The sequence below is a fragment of the Corvus cornix genome, chromosome 4 (assembly GCF_000738735.6).
Source record: "Corvus cornix cornix isolate S_Up_H32 chromosome 4, ASM73873v5, whole genome shotgun sequence".
In the NCBI taxonomy this organism is placed as follows: domain Eukaryota; kingdom Metazoa; phylum Chordata; class Aves; order Passeriformes; family Corvidae; genus Corvus; species Corvus cornix.
The window spans coordinates 3,741,557-3,758,743 of NC_046334.1; the positions used below are offsets into that span (position 1 = coordinate 3,741,557).

The window sequence follows — 17,187 nt, forward strand, 5'->3', positions numbered from 1 at the left end:
TTCAATTCTGCTAAGGCACACTGTGTATTTGGTTGTCTGCTTGGAGAGGAAAACTGAAGCTCCACTGCTTAGTTAAAAGTGTGTGTAACCTTGGCTGTGCTGGCTGTTTACTACTTAGGTAAATTCTTGCCATTTCTGATAGCTGTCCTTGGGACTGCTGTGTAATGCAGCCAAATCATTTCCATTGGCGTGAAGTGGAAAGACAAGAAATTTATCCCAAGGTTTAACCTGAATGAGATACACAGTTTTACAAGAGATTAAAGAGGGCTCTTGAGACAGTAAATAGAAATACGCCCAGAAGCAGCCATTTGGGTGTCAGATCCTTAGATTTATATTCATGCTCACAGATCTAATTACTGCTGGTGAACTGGAAATATCTATATCGGCTCCACTCTTCCCTAACGTGCTGCTGATCACAGCTGTATAAAGCCAGTGAGCGGAAAATCAGAAAGTGCTCGTCAAACCTCAAACACTGGTCCAATTTCTTTTTGTTCATGATCCCTGCAGAAAAAGTCTGGGTTGATTCCAATTACTTTTTATCACATCAATGAAATGGGGTAATTTCTCTGTGTTTTGCAAATCACAGCAGCCACATGGATGTTTTATCAGAGGAGCTGTTCTTCCAGCTAGGACCATTGGAATACTTTCTGCATCCTTTCCTCCTACCTCACCCTTGAACTGTTCCTGTGCTCAAGTAGTGTGGAGGTAAAGCTAAAAGCCTACAGGAGCACAAGGGAGACTCCTGAGAGCTGTGGATTTTTTCCACTGAATTGGTGACAAACCCTGAAAGATGGACAGGATCTATTCGTAACAGTGATCCATAATCTGTGGTTCTCATACATGCAGCTGCAAGTAGGATTGTTCCTTCTCAAATTCCTGCATTTATTCCTGCAGCTCTAAGTATTGCAGTACAATGCCTTGTCCCTGTACATCTTTGCTCTGTTGACTAAAATTCTCATGCCCTCAGCACAGATCCAGACATTTCTCACTCACCTGGCAATACTTAGAGCATTGTCAGGATTTGAAACTCTCCACATCTTGGGCAACCATCAGTAAATGCACAAGTTCTCTCTTTGGAGAACTCCTTGAACGCTCTTGGAATGGATGTGAGCAATTCTGGCTGTGTCAACCAAGAAGGCAGCAGACAAATGCAGAGAGAAGAGCATGTAACAAGTGTTGGAAAGTAGCAGGCTGCCAAATGAGAGCATGCAGAGCATAGTGCTTTAAAAAGTGCTGGAATTTGTTACTTTAATCGAATGTCCTGTGTTTTGAAGGTTTTTTTTAAGCTGTGATGGCACTGGAGACAGTAGTGGTGATGAGCTGGAGAGAAACATAACTTGCGTGCAGTCCTCAATCTCAGAAAATTTTGAAACCTGAATCATTTTCTTCTGGGAAAACTTTTAGTGCCAATTATGTTCCAAAAGAATTTCCAAGGCAGCCTGCCCATCCAATTTCTCTTTTTCAAGCTTATAAAATAGCAAGCTGATAGCATGCATCTATCCTTTTGACCCTGTGGAGCATAAGGCAACTGAAAAGTCACCGGGCTGCCCCTGGAAGCTGGGTTATGGATTCTGGCCAAAAGCATGGAAGCTGTAATTGGTGTGGAAGATTTTTCTTCTCTTAATCACACCTTCATGTTTGAGCTCTTTCCAGTCTTCCCAAAGAACAAGTCATTAGCCACTCCTTTGGAAGCAGAAAGGCTTGAGGCAGCATTGCTTGAGATTGGTTTGACCTTTCAGCTCTGCTTTCCTCTGAGCACTGGATTACTTCTGCTCTATGCAGTTTGGATTATGTAGGGATTCAAGCATCTGAGAGAGGGAGGGAAATGATAATTTTTGGGTCAAGGAATGAGACTTTTGGGGAACCTCTCTCTATTGGCTGGTGTGTTTTTCAGGAAGTTTGTTATCAGAGTAGTTGCTGAATCTACTTGCATGAAAATCTGAGGGGTTTGAATAGGATGTGAGAGTCTGAAAATTCCTTCTGCTAAGGACAGGTCTTACCCTGTGATGTGTGTTGAAGGCCTGTTAACAGCAGAAAATATTTGAGAAAAAAATCAGTATGCAAAAGGAAAGAGTTAAATTATAAAAAAATTTAAAGAAATGGGTTATAATTATCTGATTTGACTATCCAAAAGAAAGAGAATACTGCTTCCTCCAGGCCCCAAAAGAATTTGCAGGACTGACCCCTGAGAGAAGCTGACCCAATATGCATGGAAACAAGAGATTCCTGAAGGAGCTGCCTCTGCCAGAAGAGCTGCTGCAGAGATGTTCCTCTTAAATGAAATAACACCATTTCTGTTGGAATTAAATCTTACTAAAATCACAAATGCTATGGAAAATACTTCAAAACCTACACTGTGCTCTTCTGCATGCAGTTGCTCCAAAATACCCTGAAGAACCAAATGCTGCAGCTTAAAGCTAACAATACCGATTCAATAGGTATATAACATCTTCCAGTGTATGAAAACGAAGGCAGGACAGCTGATTCAATTCACAGAAAATATGGAATTTTCTTAGCATCCTTCAGTGATTGGTTGTCTTACTGATGGTAGGATTTGTTTGATAATATCCAAATGTAAATACCATTTGTACCATGTAACCCTGGGTTACTGTGATTCCCACCCTCCCCCTGGCTGGGGGAATTTGGGTTTGATCTTGAGTAACTGAGACAGAAGTACCAAAGTACAGTAGATCCAACATAATACTTTCTTACCCCAAAATACACATTCCAAAACACTGGAAGAACACAGCATTTTTTTCTGAATTATTTACTCAAAACCTAGATGAAAAATAATACAGTTCAGGAAGCTCATGTGTGATTAAAGGAATGTACTGTGCATACATCTTAATATGCAACATACATATAGTTCCAATTGTATTTGTGCATGGAGTCAGAGGAGAAGAGATTTCTAAAGGCAAAGCAGGAGTTACTCCCAGAAATCAAGAGGGGGGCTGTCTAAAAAGTAACTTTACTGGGATTTTATTTCTACTTTGCATACAAGGCTGTAGTGTGTTGGAATCTCATATGCATTCATGCAATATTTGTCTTTTAAGCATGACTGAGATGCTGAGAAAAAGGTTTAATATGGAGTTGGAGCCTAAAAGAGCCACCCTGAATTTAGGGATCCAAGTCCATGGTGTATACTCTGTCCTGGAGCCAGGATAATGTAGGTGAGGAGAGCGAGGCTTGAGCAGAGCCGGTTGTTAGGGGGGTGCTTTGGTGACAAAGTGACACTGTCCCTCCTGGAGCTGCCAGGCTGTGCTGATGTCACTTACCCTGAATGTGCTGCTCTTCTCTACTTTTTAATCAATTTGAAGGGGTCACTGGCAATGCCCACATCTGTGTAGCTGTTGGGGTGCATGACTTCTATTGAATTGTCTGTCTCCAGCTTGCATTATCAGGTTACTTTTCTTTCAGGGGCCTGCATAAGAGAACAGGCTCAGCCCAGTGCCAATTATAAGAGCAAAGAAAAGCCTTTTTGTTTGGGTTTGCCTTTGATGTGTGTGGAGAGGAAGCGTGCAAACCACACTGCTGGGTTAGCTGACCTCTCCGCGGTGAATTCCAATTGCATTTACTTTTCAAATAGCTATAAAAAGGGAAGGACTTTCAAAGCCATAATTCCAAATTGTTTCCAGCACAAACCCCAAACAGCTGCACTTTGTGCTGGGAAATGCCTTGAAGGCTGAAGGAGGAAGCCTTCCCTCCAGGCCATGTAGATGTTTTACAGCTGTACATAAGGCCTTGAGGTTAAAGTGACTCCCTTGGAGATCCCATCCATAGATGGCCAGGCAGTTTTGTGGTTATGAAGGATGACCTTGGCCTGCTGTGCCGAATGCTGCTGTGGAGGGAGGAATGTGATGATGGGAGATCTGCACATCCTCACCTTCCAGGCGCGGCTTTCAGCACCCTCACCTCTCTTTGCACACACTTCCTGCATTCCCGGCCCTCCTAATGCGTACACACAGGTCTGGCCAGCCCAGAGGGAGCTGCCCGGGGCTGGGGAGCAGCACATCCCTGCCCGGCCAAGGTGCTGAGTGCTCCCATTAACTCTGTTCGGAAGCACGGGAGCTCTGGGCTGAGACTGTGCTGACACCAAGGCCTTGTTTCTGGTCATTCAAGTAGTGTTTGTTTTGTGTACCTTGGACTTTCTCAAGCAGCTCTGAAAGCCCCAACTCCGACGTCTGCTTTACAATTATCTGACAACTAATTTAATAAAAGCTCTGCAATTAACAGGCTGAATTTGTGCAGCTCGTGCTCTTCAGGCCCTCATCTGAAGGCTTTGCAGTTCTTAATGAGCAGAACTTTGCAGATGCTGCATTGATCTACTAAGCTCTGCTCTAATATTGTTTAAAAGTAATTACCCTCACCATGTTGTTTCTGCTTTGCTATTTCTAAACTATGCAAATTCAGGAAGCTGCCTCTTGCACATGATTATAAATTGCTGGCTGGGGTGAGGTATCTAACAGGCAGCTAAAATATAATAAAATATTAAATGCGTTTTCATGTTATGCATGTTCTGTTTAGGTATTATTCACCAGGGACTCTGAATTTGCTTCACAATAATAAACATGAAGGGAAAAAATTCTTTTCTCAGTAATGAGCAGATATGGCAGAAGGGTTTTGGCATATAGTTCTTCCCTTAAAGAACTTTGCCTGAAAGAGGTATGAAGAAAAACTCAATAAAATATTGAGATCTGACCTGTTGCTGATTACATTCGAAAAGCACAGGAGAAAGTCATGGCAGGAATGTAATAGGAGGGAAGAGGAAAGTAGGGTGCCAAGTGTATCCCTTGAAAATTAAAAGTTTCTAATTTGTTATTAAGGAGAACAGCAGGTTTTATTAGTGGCATATAAACAACACTGAAACCTGGAAGTGACAATTAACAGCAGCCCACGTCTTGTTAAGTCCGTGATAGAAGGTTATAATTCATATGCCATCTGGACATGGAAATTTTGTTGAAGGCTGCTCTCAACATGAGCTCATCACTTGGTGCAAAATATTCTTCTGCAGGAACATGTTTCAAAGAACAGCAAGAGAACTGAGGGGCAACAATTTTCAGGATAAGAATCAATAAATTCTGTGAAGGAAGGAAATTACTTTATTTTCACCTTTGACTTACTGATATTATTCTGGATTCAAAAGTTTCACTTAGATCCTGAAGTCTGAGTGCTCTCTTGTTTCTTCCTGACTGGGACTGGTGATCTGTTTAGGCTGTGCCATGTGCCACAGACAAAAGTCCTGCCACAGAACCCACAGCCTGATCCACAGACAGTGACTGATGTCAGCCCAGACAAACTGATTTTCATATATCCTGAAAATGCTCCCTTATGCTTATATGTACATTCAGAGATGTTTTTGACAAAGTAAGTCATCAGTTTTCCTGCTCTCACCAGTCATCTTTACAGTGGCACTTCCCAAAGATGTGTTCTCAGCTGAGATACACACCATTAGTCATGTTGTTGATTCAGCCAGGCTTCTCAAAGCCTGGCCTATGTCTCCTATCAGTTTCTTCCTTGTGTATCCTTTTCTTTGAAATATTGCTGATCCAGCTCTGTATTAATTCTGTGGACATAGAATATATTTCATACTAACATACACATTTGCTTGTTTTGCTAAAGACCCTCAGGAATAATCTTTACCTTTTAAAAAATGCTGCATTAAAATTGTAGTTGCCACTGAAAACACTGGGACTCTCCTAACAGACCATTCAGTTATACGACATTACAATACTACAGGATCCTCCCCTTAACCTGGAAATTATGATAAAAAACCCAGTTCAAGATGAGACTCGCTACTGCACCAGATCCATAGTGTTGTTTTTAGAATAAAAAACTCTTAAAATCAGAGCTGCGGACCTCAAAGTCAGTGAAACCACTCTTGAAGATTTAGTCATTGCATATATTTGGAACACTGACATTTTTAGACTTATGAGTATTGTGAGAATCACAACTTTAGTTGTGCCTAAATGCAAACCTTATAGAAATATTCCTTACAAACTTGAAGTCATGAGGCAAATTGATTTGGGGTTGGGAAGACATAATTCTGTGTGGGATTCTGTTTGGTTTTCTTTTTAAAAACAGTGTCATCTCAGAAACAAATTTTTCTCTTTAAGCTGTCAAGAAAATGGCAAAATTTATTAAAAATACTATGCTGGTAAAAATACTGTTCTAATATTTTACTCCTCCTTATTTTTCTGTTATATTCTGTTTTCTATAAAGCACAGTCTGCACAAAGAAATTCAGCTGCAGAAACCATTGTTTGAAGGGGGAAGCTGAGACTTTCTGACAAATTGCAAATAGCTAACATGAAAAAGTACTCCCTCGTATCTTCTCCTGAATGAAAAAGAACACGTTTCTTCTGACATGTGTTCTTGCTATCTGCTGATCTTAGCATTTAAGAATGTTTCAGAATAGGACAGGACTGTATTAAGGGAACTTGGATGAGTAAATCCTCTTGTGGCTCTTTAGGAAGTTATAATCTGCAAAAGGAGTTCACTTGCAAGGAATCTCTTCTACTTAGAAGGCAAAAAGGGAGAATTAAAACCCCCTATTGCACACAGCTTGATATCTGATTTTTCCCCTCATGTGTAGCCAGATTTTTCTGAGGGAAAAACTTTAATGATTATTGCTTTTTTTCCATAGCAGAGCAAGAATTTTTTGAACAGATGCTGACTGATTCTGTTCTGTGCAATTGGACTGGCGGCTCTCGGAGTACTTGTTCAGGGCTGCCAAGTTATGAAATGTTTGAGGTACAAGCAGAGTGTGAATAAAGCTTTTATTGCTCTGAACAAGACATCTCGGCTCAAAATTCCCTTGCTTACATTTGTGTGGATATTAATGACCTGTTAGTTAAATGTGGATATAAAAATGTCAGATGGACTAAAATGGATCAAATCATATTTCTTCTTAGTTTTGCCTTTTAAATGTTTTATGGTTACTATCCCTGGGCTTCCCTCCTCTTCTCGTGTTTTGTGTTTACTGGCTGTTACATGGTCACCTTTTAAAATACAAATACAGCCACAAATCAGAGGCTGCTTTTATTGTCATTTATATCAACAGAGTTGTTGTTTCTGCTTTCTAGATGAGGGAAAAGTTTCTAAATGGGGAGAGTGAAGAACTCCTTATATTCTCCTTTATATTTGAGATGATATCTCTGAAAAATAGCAGGTTTCTCAGGGTCTAAAATCTTTCAGATATGCTAGGAGAAGCTTCAATTAATCCTCTTTAAGTCTGTCTCAAGTTTTTAAATACTACAGTTGTTGTATTTTCAAATTCTAGATTTTACCTTTATGTTTGCCAGTCTTTCATTTTTCTAAAGAAAGTTTTATCATTTAATCGGATAATGATTAAAAAATTAGTGATTGACCAATTTTTAAATTTTCCTCTATTCTTTTTCTCTTATCTCAATGTGGTTTTGTAAGTGAAGACAAATAGGAAAGGCAAATATGGAAGCATTTTGTGTTTCAGAAAAGAAAATTGATGTGTTTAAATACATTGAAAGAGAAAATGAAGTTTCACTATTTTATATAAAATGACTGTATCATTTTCAACCAGACCTGGCTACTAATACTTATTCATGATATTACATAAGTAATTACACAGCATTTCAGGAATGATAACTAATGCTAGAACTTGAGCAGTAAATTCAAAGGTTGCTCCCTTTCTGGTGCTGCAGCACAAGTCTGGTCTGGACAAGATCCTAGGCAGTAATGCTGAGCAAGGAAAGTGTTACAACAGCATCGTATCTTGCTCTTCTCGTCACTACAGATTCCAAAGGCTGTAAAATTCTCCCGTGTTCTGATCCTTCTCGTAATATTGTTGTGTGATACTCTAATGGTGCAAGAGTTGTGTCAGCACCCTGTGAGCCAACATCTGGAAACCATTAATGCTTCATGGAGCACAGGATGGCACAGACACAACTGATGCATCTGGAAAGAGCAAAACCTCTCTGTTGTGCCCTGGTAGGGTGAGTGGCTGCCAGGGGAAGGCTGGGAATCTCTCAGGATCCTTCAGACAGACTTCTGGCATATATACAACAGCTGAACCTATAGTATGACCAGGAACCTAAATGCTCCGAAATGTGAAAATGCTTCTAAATGTGAAAAAACCTAATGTGAAAAGGATGTGGAATATTGCTCTCAAGGTTTGTGTTTAGTTACAGTCTTTTAGTGACAGTTCAGTGTGTAAAAAGTGACAGCTACATATGTGTAGATAAATTTTCCATCTGAAACAGATCCGAACCCAGATATTTGGAACCTAATTGCATATCTTTTGTCTGATTTGTTCATGTGCACAGTGGCTCCGTGGCACACGGCAGCAATAACAGGTAGGATATCTTGTTACATGTGACATGAATGATACAGGAGCATTTTTCTGTGCTGACATGATTCACCTGCTCAAACTTAAAGAGGTCACTTAGCAGGGCAACCTTATTCTTCATCTCTCCTTTATTCTCTTGTAGTGGTACCTTTAATTCATTATTCAGCTCCAGTTCAAACCTGAATATTTTAAATGCACATCTTGTGGGACAATTTATGCAAGACCAGTTGTGTCTGATTATTACATATTTTCCACAGAACCTAGGAAAGCTCACTCTGAAAGTCAAGAAGAACTGTAGCTTTTCATTACCACTTTTTCTGGAAACTTTCTTTGTTTTATTCATATTATAACTGGCAACTCTTATCAAGCTCCCTTGACTTTCATGGTTCTGCTAAGAGCTGGGACTGTTCAGGCTGGAGAAAAGTGCAGAAGACACAAGTAGAAGTGATGCTGTCTTTTTGTTTTATTTTTTTTCCAGAATGCCTGCAGCTATGATTTTCCAGTCAGTGAAGATTTTTGCCCCAAAGGAATGGAGAGTAAGCAGATGCTCAGAGAACAAGTGATAAGGATCTAGGAAGATATTAAGACCTGCAGCTCATGACAAACTAAAATCTTTTGCAAACAGAATTACAATTAGCTGCTTAGCTGTGTTCTGGTGGGATTTCTGAAGACTCAGAGAATTCATGGTGGTTCAGAAAGAGAACTTTAACTTTGCCTAATATGCCTCGTGTTCTGTCAGCTATGCAGAGGCAATGGAAAACATTTGTCAAAACAGATGGCAGGTTTAGCCCCCTGCCACTGAATGCAAATGGGAAGTTCAAGGTCCAGTTACTGTTTGTTGAGCCAAGAAACATTTGGAAACTTAGTTTAGCATTGAATAGACCCCAAAGAATACACTGTTACAATTCCAGGACTCCGTGGCTATGGCCAAACTCAGAATGCTGTGAACAGTCGTTTCACAGCTTATGCTTCCAGCCAGGACGAAGAACTGCTGAGGTGCACAAAACCTGAGATGGAGCAGCTAACAAGGTTTTCAGGATTTTTGAGAAGACATCTTCAACAGCTGCTTCAGCCCAGCAGAACGTTTCTTTGCACAGTGCTTCCTGATAATCTATTATGCCACTCAGTTGCTTTTCATACACTAAAATAAATATTATCTTAAAAGCAATCATGTGCATAAAATATACAAGGAGACTGACTGTGAAAATCTCTGTTTTTCCTATTAAATCATACTGGCATGTTACACTGAAGTAAGTTTCACAGAATCTCTAGGTAAATTGTGGAAACTATGATCTGTGTAGCTGAAAGGTTTCAGTTGCTGGTGGCATAACTACCAAAAGCAAAACAAAGTCACAGAGATGTTTTACATGCATCCAGTGAAAGAGATGCTGGGATAATTTGTGCTGATTAATAATGAAAAAGATTCTTGCTGTGATTTAAACCATTTACTGTTAAATGAGCAGAGGTTACCTGCCTGAATTTGGAATGAGAACATAGAGAAAGCTCCTAGGAAGTGTTTGTGATAGTGATCAGTGCTTTATACAGACCCTAATGAAGATCCTAGCTATTCAATCATATAATAGATTAGAAAGGTAGTTTTTTCCTGTGGAATGGGTACTCACTGCAGTACAGTAAGTGCAAGGTTAAACTGCACTATGTCTGTCTCTACCTTTGCGTCCCTTGCCCGTACATCAGGAATTAAGCATCGAAGACCAGAAGTGTAGCACTGTTGAAAACACAACTGACCTCTCAGTCTTGCACAAGTCTTGACAAGTGCCTGTCACCAGGTTCAGAGTATTTCTTCCCAGTCGAGTCTTGCTGAGCTCCCTTCTTCCTTCTACACACTGCAGAAAATGTACAGCCATAATTTAAAGTCAGAAGCAAGGGCTAAAAGATAACTTTTGTGGCTGATAATTGTCAGACTACCCATATTTGTTCTCCACAGCCTCACATTAATGACTTCCTAAGGATTAGTTAAGGCTACCTGACCTACTTCACTTTTCTTTCCTTCTAGAATTTCATGAACCCATGGGATGGATGTCATGAGTGAAGGCCAAGGTGCTGTTAACTATATGTTAAGGTAAGCTGCTAAACACCAGGTGTTATTACTTTTTTCTTTATTTAGACTTGTAAAGAAGCATTGATTTGCGTTACACACCGAGTAACTTGCCAGTGAGTATTAAACGATGGCAGGAACCTAATTTTTATACCAGTAGTTTCAGACTGGACCTAAAGACCAAATTAAATAACTAAAATCCAGTTAATCTTATAAAGATGTGCAATTCTTCCTCTTCAAAACCCTTGTGATCTTTATGCAACAAATTTGGCCAATATGTCACCATTGCTTCCCACAAATCAGAACTGGGAAATCTGTGAAAAAAGCTGTTAAGTGTTCCCTTAGGATTTAGGCACTGATGATCAATGCAACAGCAGCAGGCAGATGTTAACACACCTCAGTTGGCAGAAAAATTCAATTTTTAGAAGGCTGTGTGTTCCAAATAACTGTGGCAGACGTACAGTGAAGCCCCCAGAGCTGCAGGAGCTAATCACTAACACTGAGGGTCTTGGATCTTCCCGACAGGTAACAGCTTGCTGTAGTGGCTGTCTCCAGAGGGTGGCTGTTATTTGGAAGCAACACATTTCAGTGCCTCTTTTTTTGACAGTACCTGGAATTAATTTAGTCTACTGTTGTCTAAATATCTCTGTGGACAAGGATCTATCTTGAAGGAAATGGCTGCAGAGATCCAAATTGAGTGGTGAAGAATTGTGGTTGCCAAATTTGTTTACATAGATGGGTTTTTTAGCTGAGACTTTCACTGTGTGGTTTGACACTAAAAGAAGTCATTCCTGGACTGAAGTACCGGGAAACAGCATAAGGGAATAAAAATGGATTTACAGACCTAGAAAACAACTCTTTTAACTGTACCCATCATTTTAAATAGAAAAAAAAATCATTAAGTGAATTGCATTTTCCCATGTCTGAATAAGGAACAAGGTATTTTTTGTCGGGTTTGTGAATATGTTCAGTACTGTGCAAAGGAAAGAAATGCTTTTTTCCCTTAATACTTCTATAAACCTAGGTTCTGCCACTTTAATCTACCAGTGACAGTAATACAGCATTTTATTTCCTGATTTGTTGTGACTATTAAACCTATGAGCTTAGATAATTTTGTTAAAGCACAATTAAAATTTAACAACTTGCCTAGTTATCCTCCTAGTCAAATTTGTCCTCATTTGAAAGGGCTCTTTTCTAATTTTGACTTATTAAATTCTATGAGAAAGATCAAAGGTGCCCTCCTGTTCCTTATTACAGAGGATCAATGGATCAGATAATTCAAGGTTTGATAAAATATCTCAGTGAATTCAGCTGTACTCACTAATTATGATATTATTAGGCCATTTTAGAGTAAAACTCCCAATTCTTTTGTAAACAGCATCAATACATGCTTAGCAAGTACCTCTTTGCTGTGGAACATGGTTCTGTTTTTGTTTCAAATTTGAAAATCTACCGTGTCATTTTCAGTTGCTAAGCCATATGATTTACTGACTGTTCTCGATGGATTGTATTGGCATCCCATCAGGACTGCGTTCTAGCCTTCCTCCCTAAAATACAGGCAGTTCTAAGAAAGCAGCACTATTCTTGTGAAAACAGCATTTATATATTTCTCTTGCATGTTTATCCTCAGCATCATCTTACTGGGAACATGCTTAACCTGCCAAAAGCTCTTCTGAACTCTGACTGCAAACCATTCCAAAGTCCAAATTTCTCATGCAAATGCCATATGACCTCAGGTAGGTAGAGGACTCCAGGTTCTCTAAGCACGTTATCTGCAACCAACTTTACAGTTTTCTGAGCCTTTTGGCTGCTGCATATTCAAAGCACTGTTTACTTGTTGCCCTTGTCATCTAGTCAGACTACATAACTTTGATCCAGGCAGTTTGCTTTCAGTCTTACCTCGGTATTCACAACCTCATCGTGCTGAGAAGTCTTACCCAGGCGCCTTATCCTGAAAACCTGGGGCTTTTTGTTTGTTTGATTAACTCCCATGGCTTGCAAGCGATCCAGCTTTTGTTCAGCCGCTGTTCTGAAGGCTGGTGCATGGCTCTGCACGGCTTGGGCTTTCCTTAATCAACATATGGACTATAATATATTGTTTGTTTTGAGTCTGATGTCATGGGAAAAAGTGTTGCTTCAGTCAGTATGGAAACTTGCCCAGATACGTTCGAGTTGTTTCTTCCTTGACTGTAGTATCTGCTTGAAACGTTTCACTTGCCTTCTAATGGTTATTCCTGCTCATCCACAGGCTGTTTCCAGTCCAAATATAGTGCTACATGATTGAAAAAATCCAAGAAGCAGTTCTCTTTTTGGCACATGTTTAACAATCCCAGCTAAATGCCTTCTGAAAGGCCATGGTCCAGTTTGTCATAGAAGGTCACAGGCTTGCTGAGGCTGTCCCTCCGGACATTTCAGCGACTTCTGTGTCTGCACAGCTACAAAAACTCTGCTGAAATCTGGAATGTTTTTCAAACCCTTTCTTCCCCTCCCTCCGAAGTTGCTGTGAGGAAGCAGTGACCGAGGGTATCCTTGTGAATCTCCTGTTGACCCTCAATTTGGAATGTGCAGCCAGTTCAGGGCTGCATCGGGGTCCTGTGTTTGGGGTTTGTTTTTTGTACTGAGGGAGCCTTTTAGATGATGTTTGGAAATTACTTTAAAAGAACAGCTAAAGTGATTTTATTTGCTTGTCTGCATAACTAAAGGATATTAGTCAGGGCAAACTAATGTAACTCCACTGATATTAATAGAGCTGAGTTAGAACAACTGGAGAATAAGCCCTTAAATTCTAGGGAAATTATTGTTGTGCAGGCAGAGTTTCAAAGGCTCTAATGCTGTCTAATAGTGTTAGGAGTCTCTAATACCCAACTAATTCCTAATTAGCTTTTCTTTCCCTGTCAACTCCTCTGTTATGCCATTTTTGTTGATGTCATAGTTTTGCTGTAAGAAAACAAGAACTCTGTTGGAGATAAACCTGCCCTGAGCTGTGCCTTCAGACGTGTAGTACATGCCCAGGACAAGAGGCTCAGCAGGCTCCAGTGCTTGCACGCTCCTCCTGAAACACTCAGAAAATCAAAATGTAAGTGTTTTGGCTTTGTAAGTAGCAACTGGGATTTTTCTGTTACTCCTAACATAGCTGATTAGGAATGGCTTTTCCTGGGGACAAAGATACCATTCTAACTTGAGGATTGTCTCACTGCCAGAATTCAAGCTCCTCTTATAAATCACTATGGCTCTTCAGAAAACAGATGAAAAATATGAATGTTGGCAAAACCACCCTTCACTAAATTTGTTCCAAAAATGGCTGAACTATTTTCTACCAAATGTAAAAAAAAATAAATAAATAAAACTTACCAAGTCAAAGAAGAAGAAATTTCCACCTGGATGCTTGAAGTTTGGCTTTATAACTTTTCACACACTATGGAGTTAGGGCTTTCTCAATGCCATCTGACTAACCAGTCCAGTTTTTGTCTGCATTAGAAACTTTATTCAATAATATGAGGAACTACGTGTATGGAGATCTTGGGTTGGTTTTATCTGGATTTGGAGGATCTTCTGAAGACTATAACACCTAAACAGTGAAAAGGGTCTAAGATCCCAGCTTTCCTCAGGCAGTACTCATCAGAGAGGGCAAGTGTGTAACTCTACCAAATTAAAGAAATGCTGACAGTATTAAAATAATGCATATTCTATTATCTGAGGCACTTTGGATTTGAACTCTTTGGGGAACTAAGGTATAAAACAAATATTGGGACCTTGTGGAGGTCAGTCTGTCCTGGACACCCTTAAATTGCAATGCAGAAGATGGCAAAAATTAATTCATCTGCCAATGGACTCGAAATAAATAACTTCTTGAATGCTATTTTCCTTTTATCCAGAAGCTAGGACAGTGCTTTTTGTTACCTTGTCTAACCTATTGCATTTCCAGGCCATCTATCAACACAGTTTCAGTTCTCCCCTTGTATAAGGGGGAGAGTGAAACCAGGAGCCAGGCAGAGAATGTACAAACTATTGTGACACCTTTGCAGCATTAAATGGCTTTGGCTCAGGGAAAAGTACCTGGCCCTTGGAAAGACCTCTTGGCAGTGACAAATGTGCACGTATTCTGCTACTTTATGTCCTGAGATTTCTTCTTAGTTACTGTTCTCTATGAAAACAATGTTTTTAAAATAGTGGAGATGATATCCAGGATATTTCTGCTATTTATAATTCCCATTGTTGCAGCTCTCTGGGGATGATTAGGTTGGATGACTTCAGTGGTGTGATAGCTATTGATATAAATAACTTTCCAGAAGATTTCCTTGTGACTTCAGAACAAATTAACCAGCAAGAAAAATATTTCTGAAGGAGTTTAGTTACCTAGGCATTTTCTGAAAACCACGGTTGGCACTGATCTGCATGCAGAAGAGACAAAAACCTTTAAAAGCTGATCTTTGAGTGCTTAGGTTTTTCATTTAAAGAAATCAATTATCAAATACCAAGGTCCCATTTTCAGGAGTCTCAGGCTCCTCGGTTTCACAAGCCTTTCTGACTATTGCATTTTCTGAGAAATTTAGAGAAAAGGAAGAAATGCTCACCTAGATGAAAGCAAAAATAAGCTGTATTCATCAGTGATCAGAAACAGTGTATAGTTCAATGAGTTGCTAGGGAAATCTGGCCAAGGGGCAGGTAATTATCCAAAACTCTCCACTTACTTGAAGCATACCTAAAAGTTTGCTATTGCGAAAGGTCTTTCCTTTGAGACTTCCGCTGTTTCCTGATTTCAGCCAGGAAAGGAATAGTGGAAGAAGTGCTTCTCACTCTATTTTGGTACTTCTGCTTCTGATTCCTGAAGAAGGGAGGCAGAGACAGGGTGTGTGTTGAAAATAAACTGACAAAGTTCTAGTTGCTCTTTAATGTGAATCCATTTCATTCCATGTTTTGGTTGCAATTTTAAGTCATGTTTTTGTGGACTAATGCTGAGGAAGGACCAAAGGTTTCAGGTCTAACTAACCAAAGGTGAACCTGCTTATCATTCTTTCCCTTTCTGAGTTCATGCTCCCAAATGCTCCAACTTTGTGTGCCAGTGCATGTGTGTGTGTACAAATACGATTGGATAACCTCCTTAGATTACCTGTGAAAAGTGGAATTCTTAGACCTGTTTGTTAATTGATTGAAAGACCTTGGATGAAGAATCTGCCCCTACAATTAAGTTATTTAATCAAAAGAGACTTCTCTAAGGTAGCAACAGAAAATGCTGAAATCTTTGAGGTGTTCTCACACTTAACAATTTTCAATTAATTGATTTAAGACTGAGGTTGCTTCCAGTCCAGAACAGGTGTACAGAGGGAATCCTAGAAAGATCTGCTTGATTTATTGAAAAGACAGATACTATATGGAAGCAAAGCATTCAAAGTTTTCTTTGAGGTAACTGCAACTCTTTCCTTTAGCAGGATGAAGTTAGCTCAATTTTATGCCAATGTAAATGCCCATCATGTAATGGCATGCCATTTGTTCCATGGAATCACAAGTGTTCCTCAGCTCAGCAGTGCTCCATGCACCTAGAAACTTCCCTCTCTGAGTGACAGCCCTGTTTTTCTTGGAGAATATTTGAGAAGTGGTACAGAGCCATCTAAAATTGGAAACCTCCAGAGAAAGAACAAATCCCTTGGTCAAGGAAATATGAATATATTTGAAATTTAGTAAAACCTCAGAGACTTGCTGAAGTCACCTAATCAGTCAGCAAGGCTTCACAGTGGGAACAAGGCTGGCACCGTGCACTCCCTGGTGCCAAGGGACTACAGTCCTTCCCTGTCATGGTAAAATTAACGTGTTGCTTAAGGTAAATGAACTGCAGTGAACCTTTCTGGGAAAAAGAAAAAAAATTAGTTGTTCTTAACTCACTTGCACAATGAAAATGTAGAGAATTGGTATGTTTTTACAGTGAAATAAGTGCATTGTCATGCTGAATTGCACCCCAGCCACATTACTATAGATGGTGGTGACCAGTAACAAATACTCTGGAAAGTGCAGGAAATGCAACTGTAGGATCACATGCAATAATCTACCCAATGGGGAATGTTTCCCTTAATTGGAGACTGTTTAGAATTTGGAATTATAGACTTGCTTCTCTTCAAGGCTCTTTTCTTATTTCCAGTTTAATCTAGATGACAGTGCTAGCCTTGATATAAACTCTGGGAGATGCAATCATATCTGGGGGGAAGGGGAAGCTTCACTTTGTGAGACATTAAACATGCCAAAAGATAATCCTTGGGCAAACTCATTATAATACAAGCAGCTGACGAAAGTAAGAGATATCCTATGTAATATTTCAAAAGGAGCAATTCAATCAAATCTGTTCCTGCATCTACTGCAGCCTGAAAAGCTGCTTTAGTTCTGGCCTAGTTTTCTAACCAGAAGTCCCTCCCTGATGTTTCTTCGGGACCCAGACAAAGAAGCATGTGCCTAAAAAAAGAGTTTATCGGTATTAGTTTTCAGTTCTACTCATTCCACCAGCTACGTGTGTAAGTGCACCATTGTTTCCTCCATTCGTCAGTCTTCGACTGTCTGCAAACTTTGGATGGCTTGGAGCATTCACTGTCCATATAAAACACGGGGCTGAGGCTATTTCAGAATTCGATTGGTGTAATGAGCTCAGAAGCTCTGCATTTCCACCCCTCTATAACGTGTATTGATATGGGTATCTTTACCAACAGAGAAGGTTCTCATGGGAATAAACAAGCCTGATTATCCCTTTCTCTTTTGTCACAAAATCCTGTAGTTTACCCACAGCTATTTTGACTGTTCCTTAGATTATTTTCTCATTGAAGTCACTG

At 39.8% G+C, this 17,187-nt stretch overlaps 1 protein-coding gene and 1 long non-coding RNA gene across 5 annotated transcripts in view; one reads left to right on the forward strand and one right to left on the reverse strand.

The window, feature by feature from the left end:
* Nucleotides 1-12,849, reverse strand: part of PDE5A (phosphodiesterase 5A) — a 106,493-nt gene extending 93,644 nt beyond the window's left edge. For 2 of the 4 annotated variants that reach the window (XM_019290097.3, XM_019290096.3), the window contains exons 1-2: nucleotides 12,275-12,849; nucleotides 10,066-10,163 (exon numbers count right to left, since the gene is read on the reverse strand). In XM_019290097.3, coding sequence (XP_019145642.1) covers nucleotides 10,066-10,163; nucleotides 12,275-12,367 — 191 coding nt within the window. In that variant the 5' untranslated portion in view covers nucleotides 12,368-12,849. Of the gene's footprint in view, nucleotides 1-10,065; nucleotides 10,164-12,274 lie in introns of those variants that run through there. The other 2 variants (XM_010406437.4, XM_019290098.3) reach the window with 2 other exon arrangements.
* Nucleotides 1-13,744, forward strand: part of LOC109145617 — a 115,373-nt gene extending 101,629 nt beyond the window's left edge. The window contains exons 5-7 of the long non-coding RNA XR_002047093.3: nucleotides 10,334-10,399; nucleotides 12,006-12,111; nucleotides 13,308-13,744. This is a non-coding gene — a long non-coding RNA (uncharacterized LOC109145617). The remainder of the gene's footprint in view (nucleotides 1-10,333; nucleotides 10,400-12,005; nucleotides 12,112-13,307) is intronic.
* The last annotated feature ends 3,443 nt before the right edge of the window (nucleotides 13,745-17,187 follow it).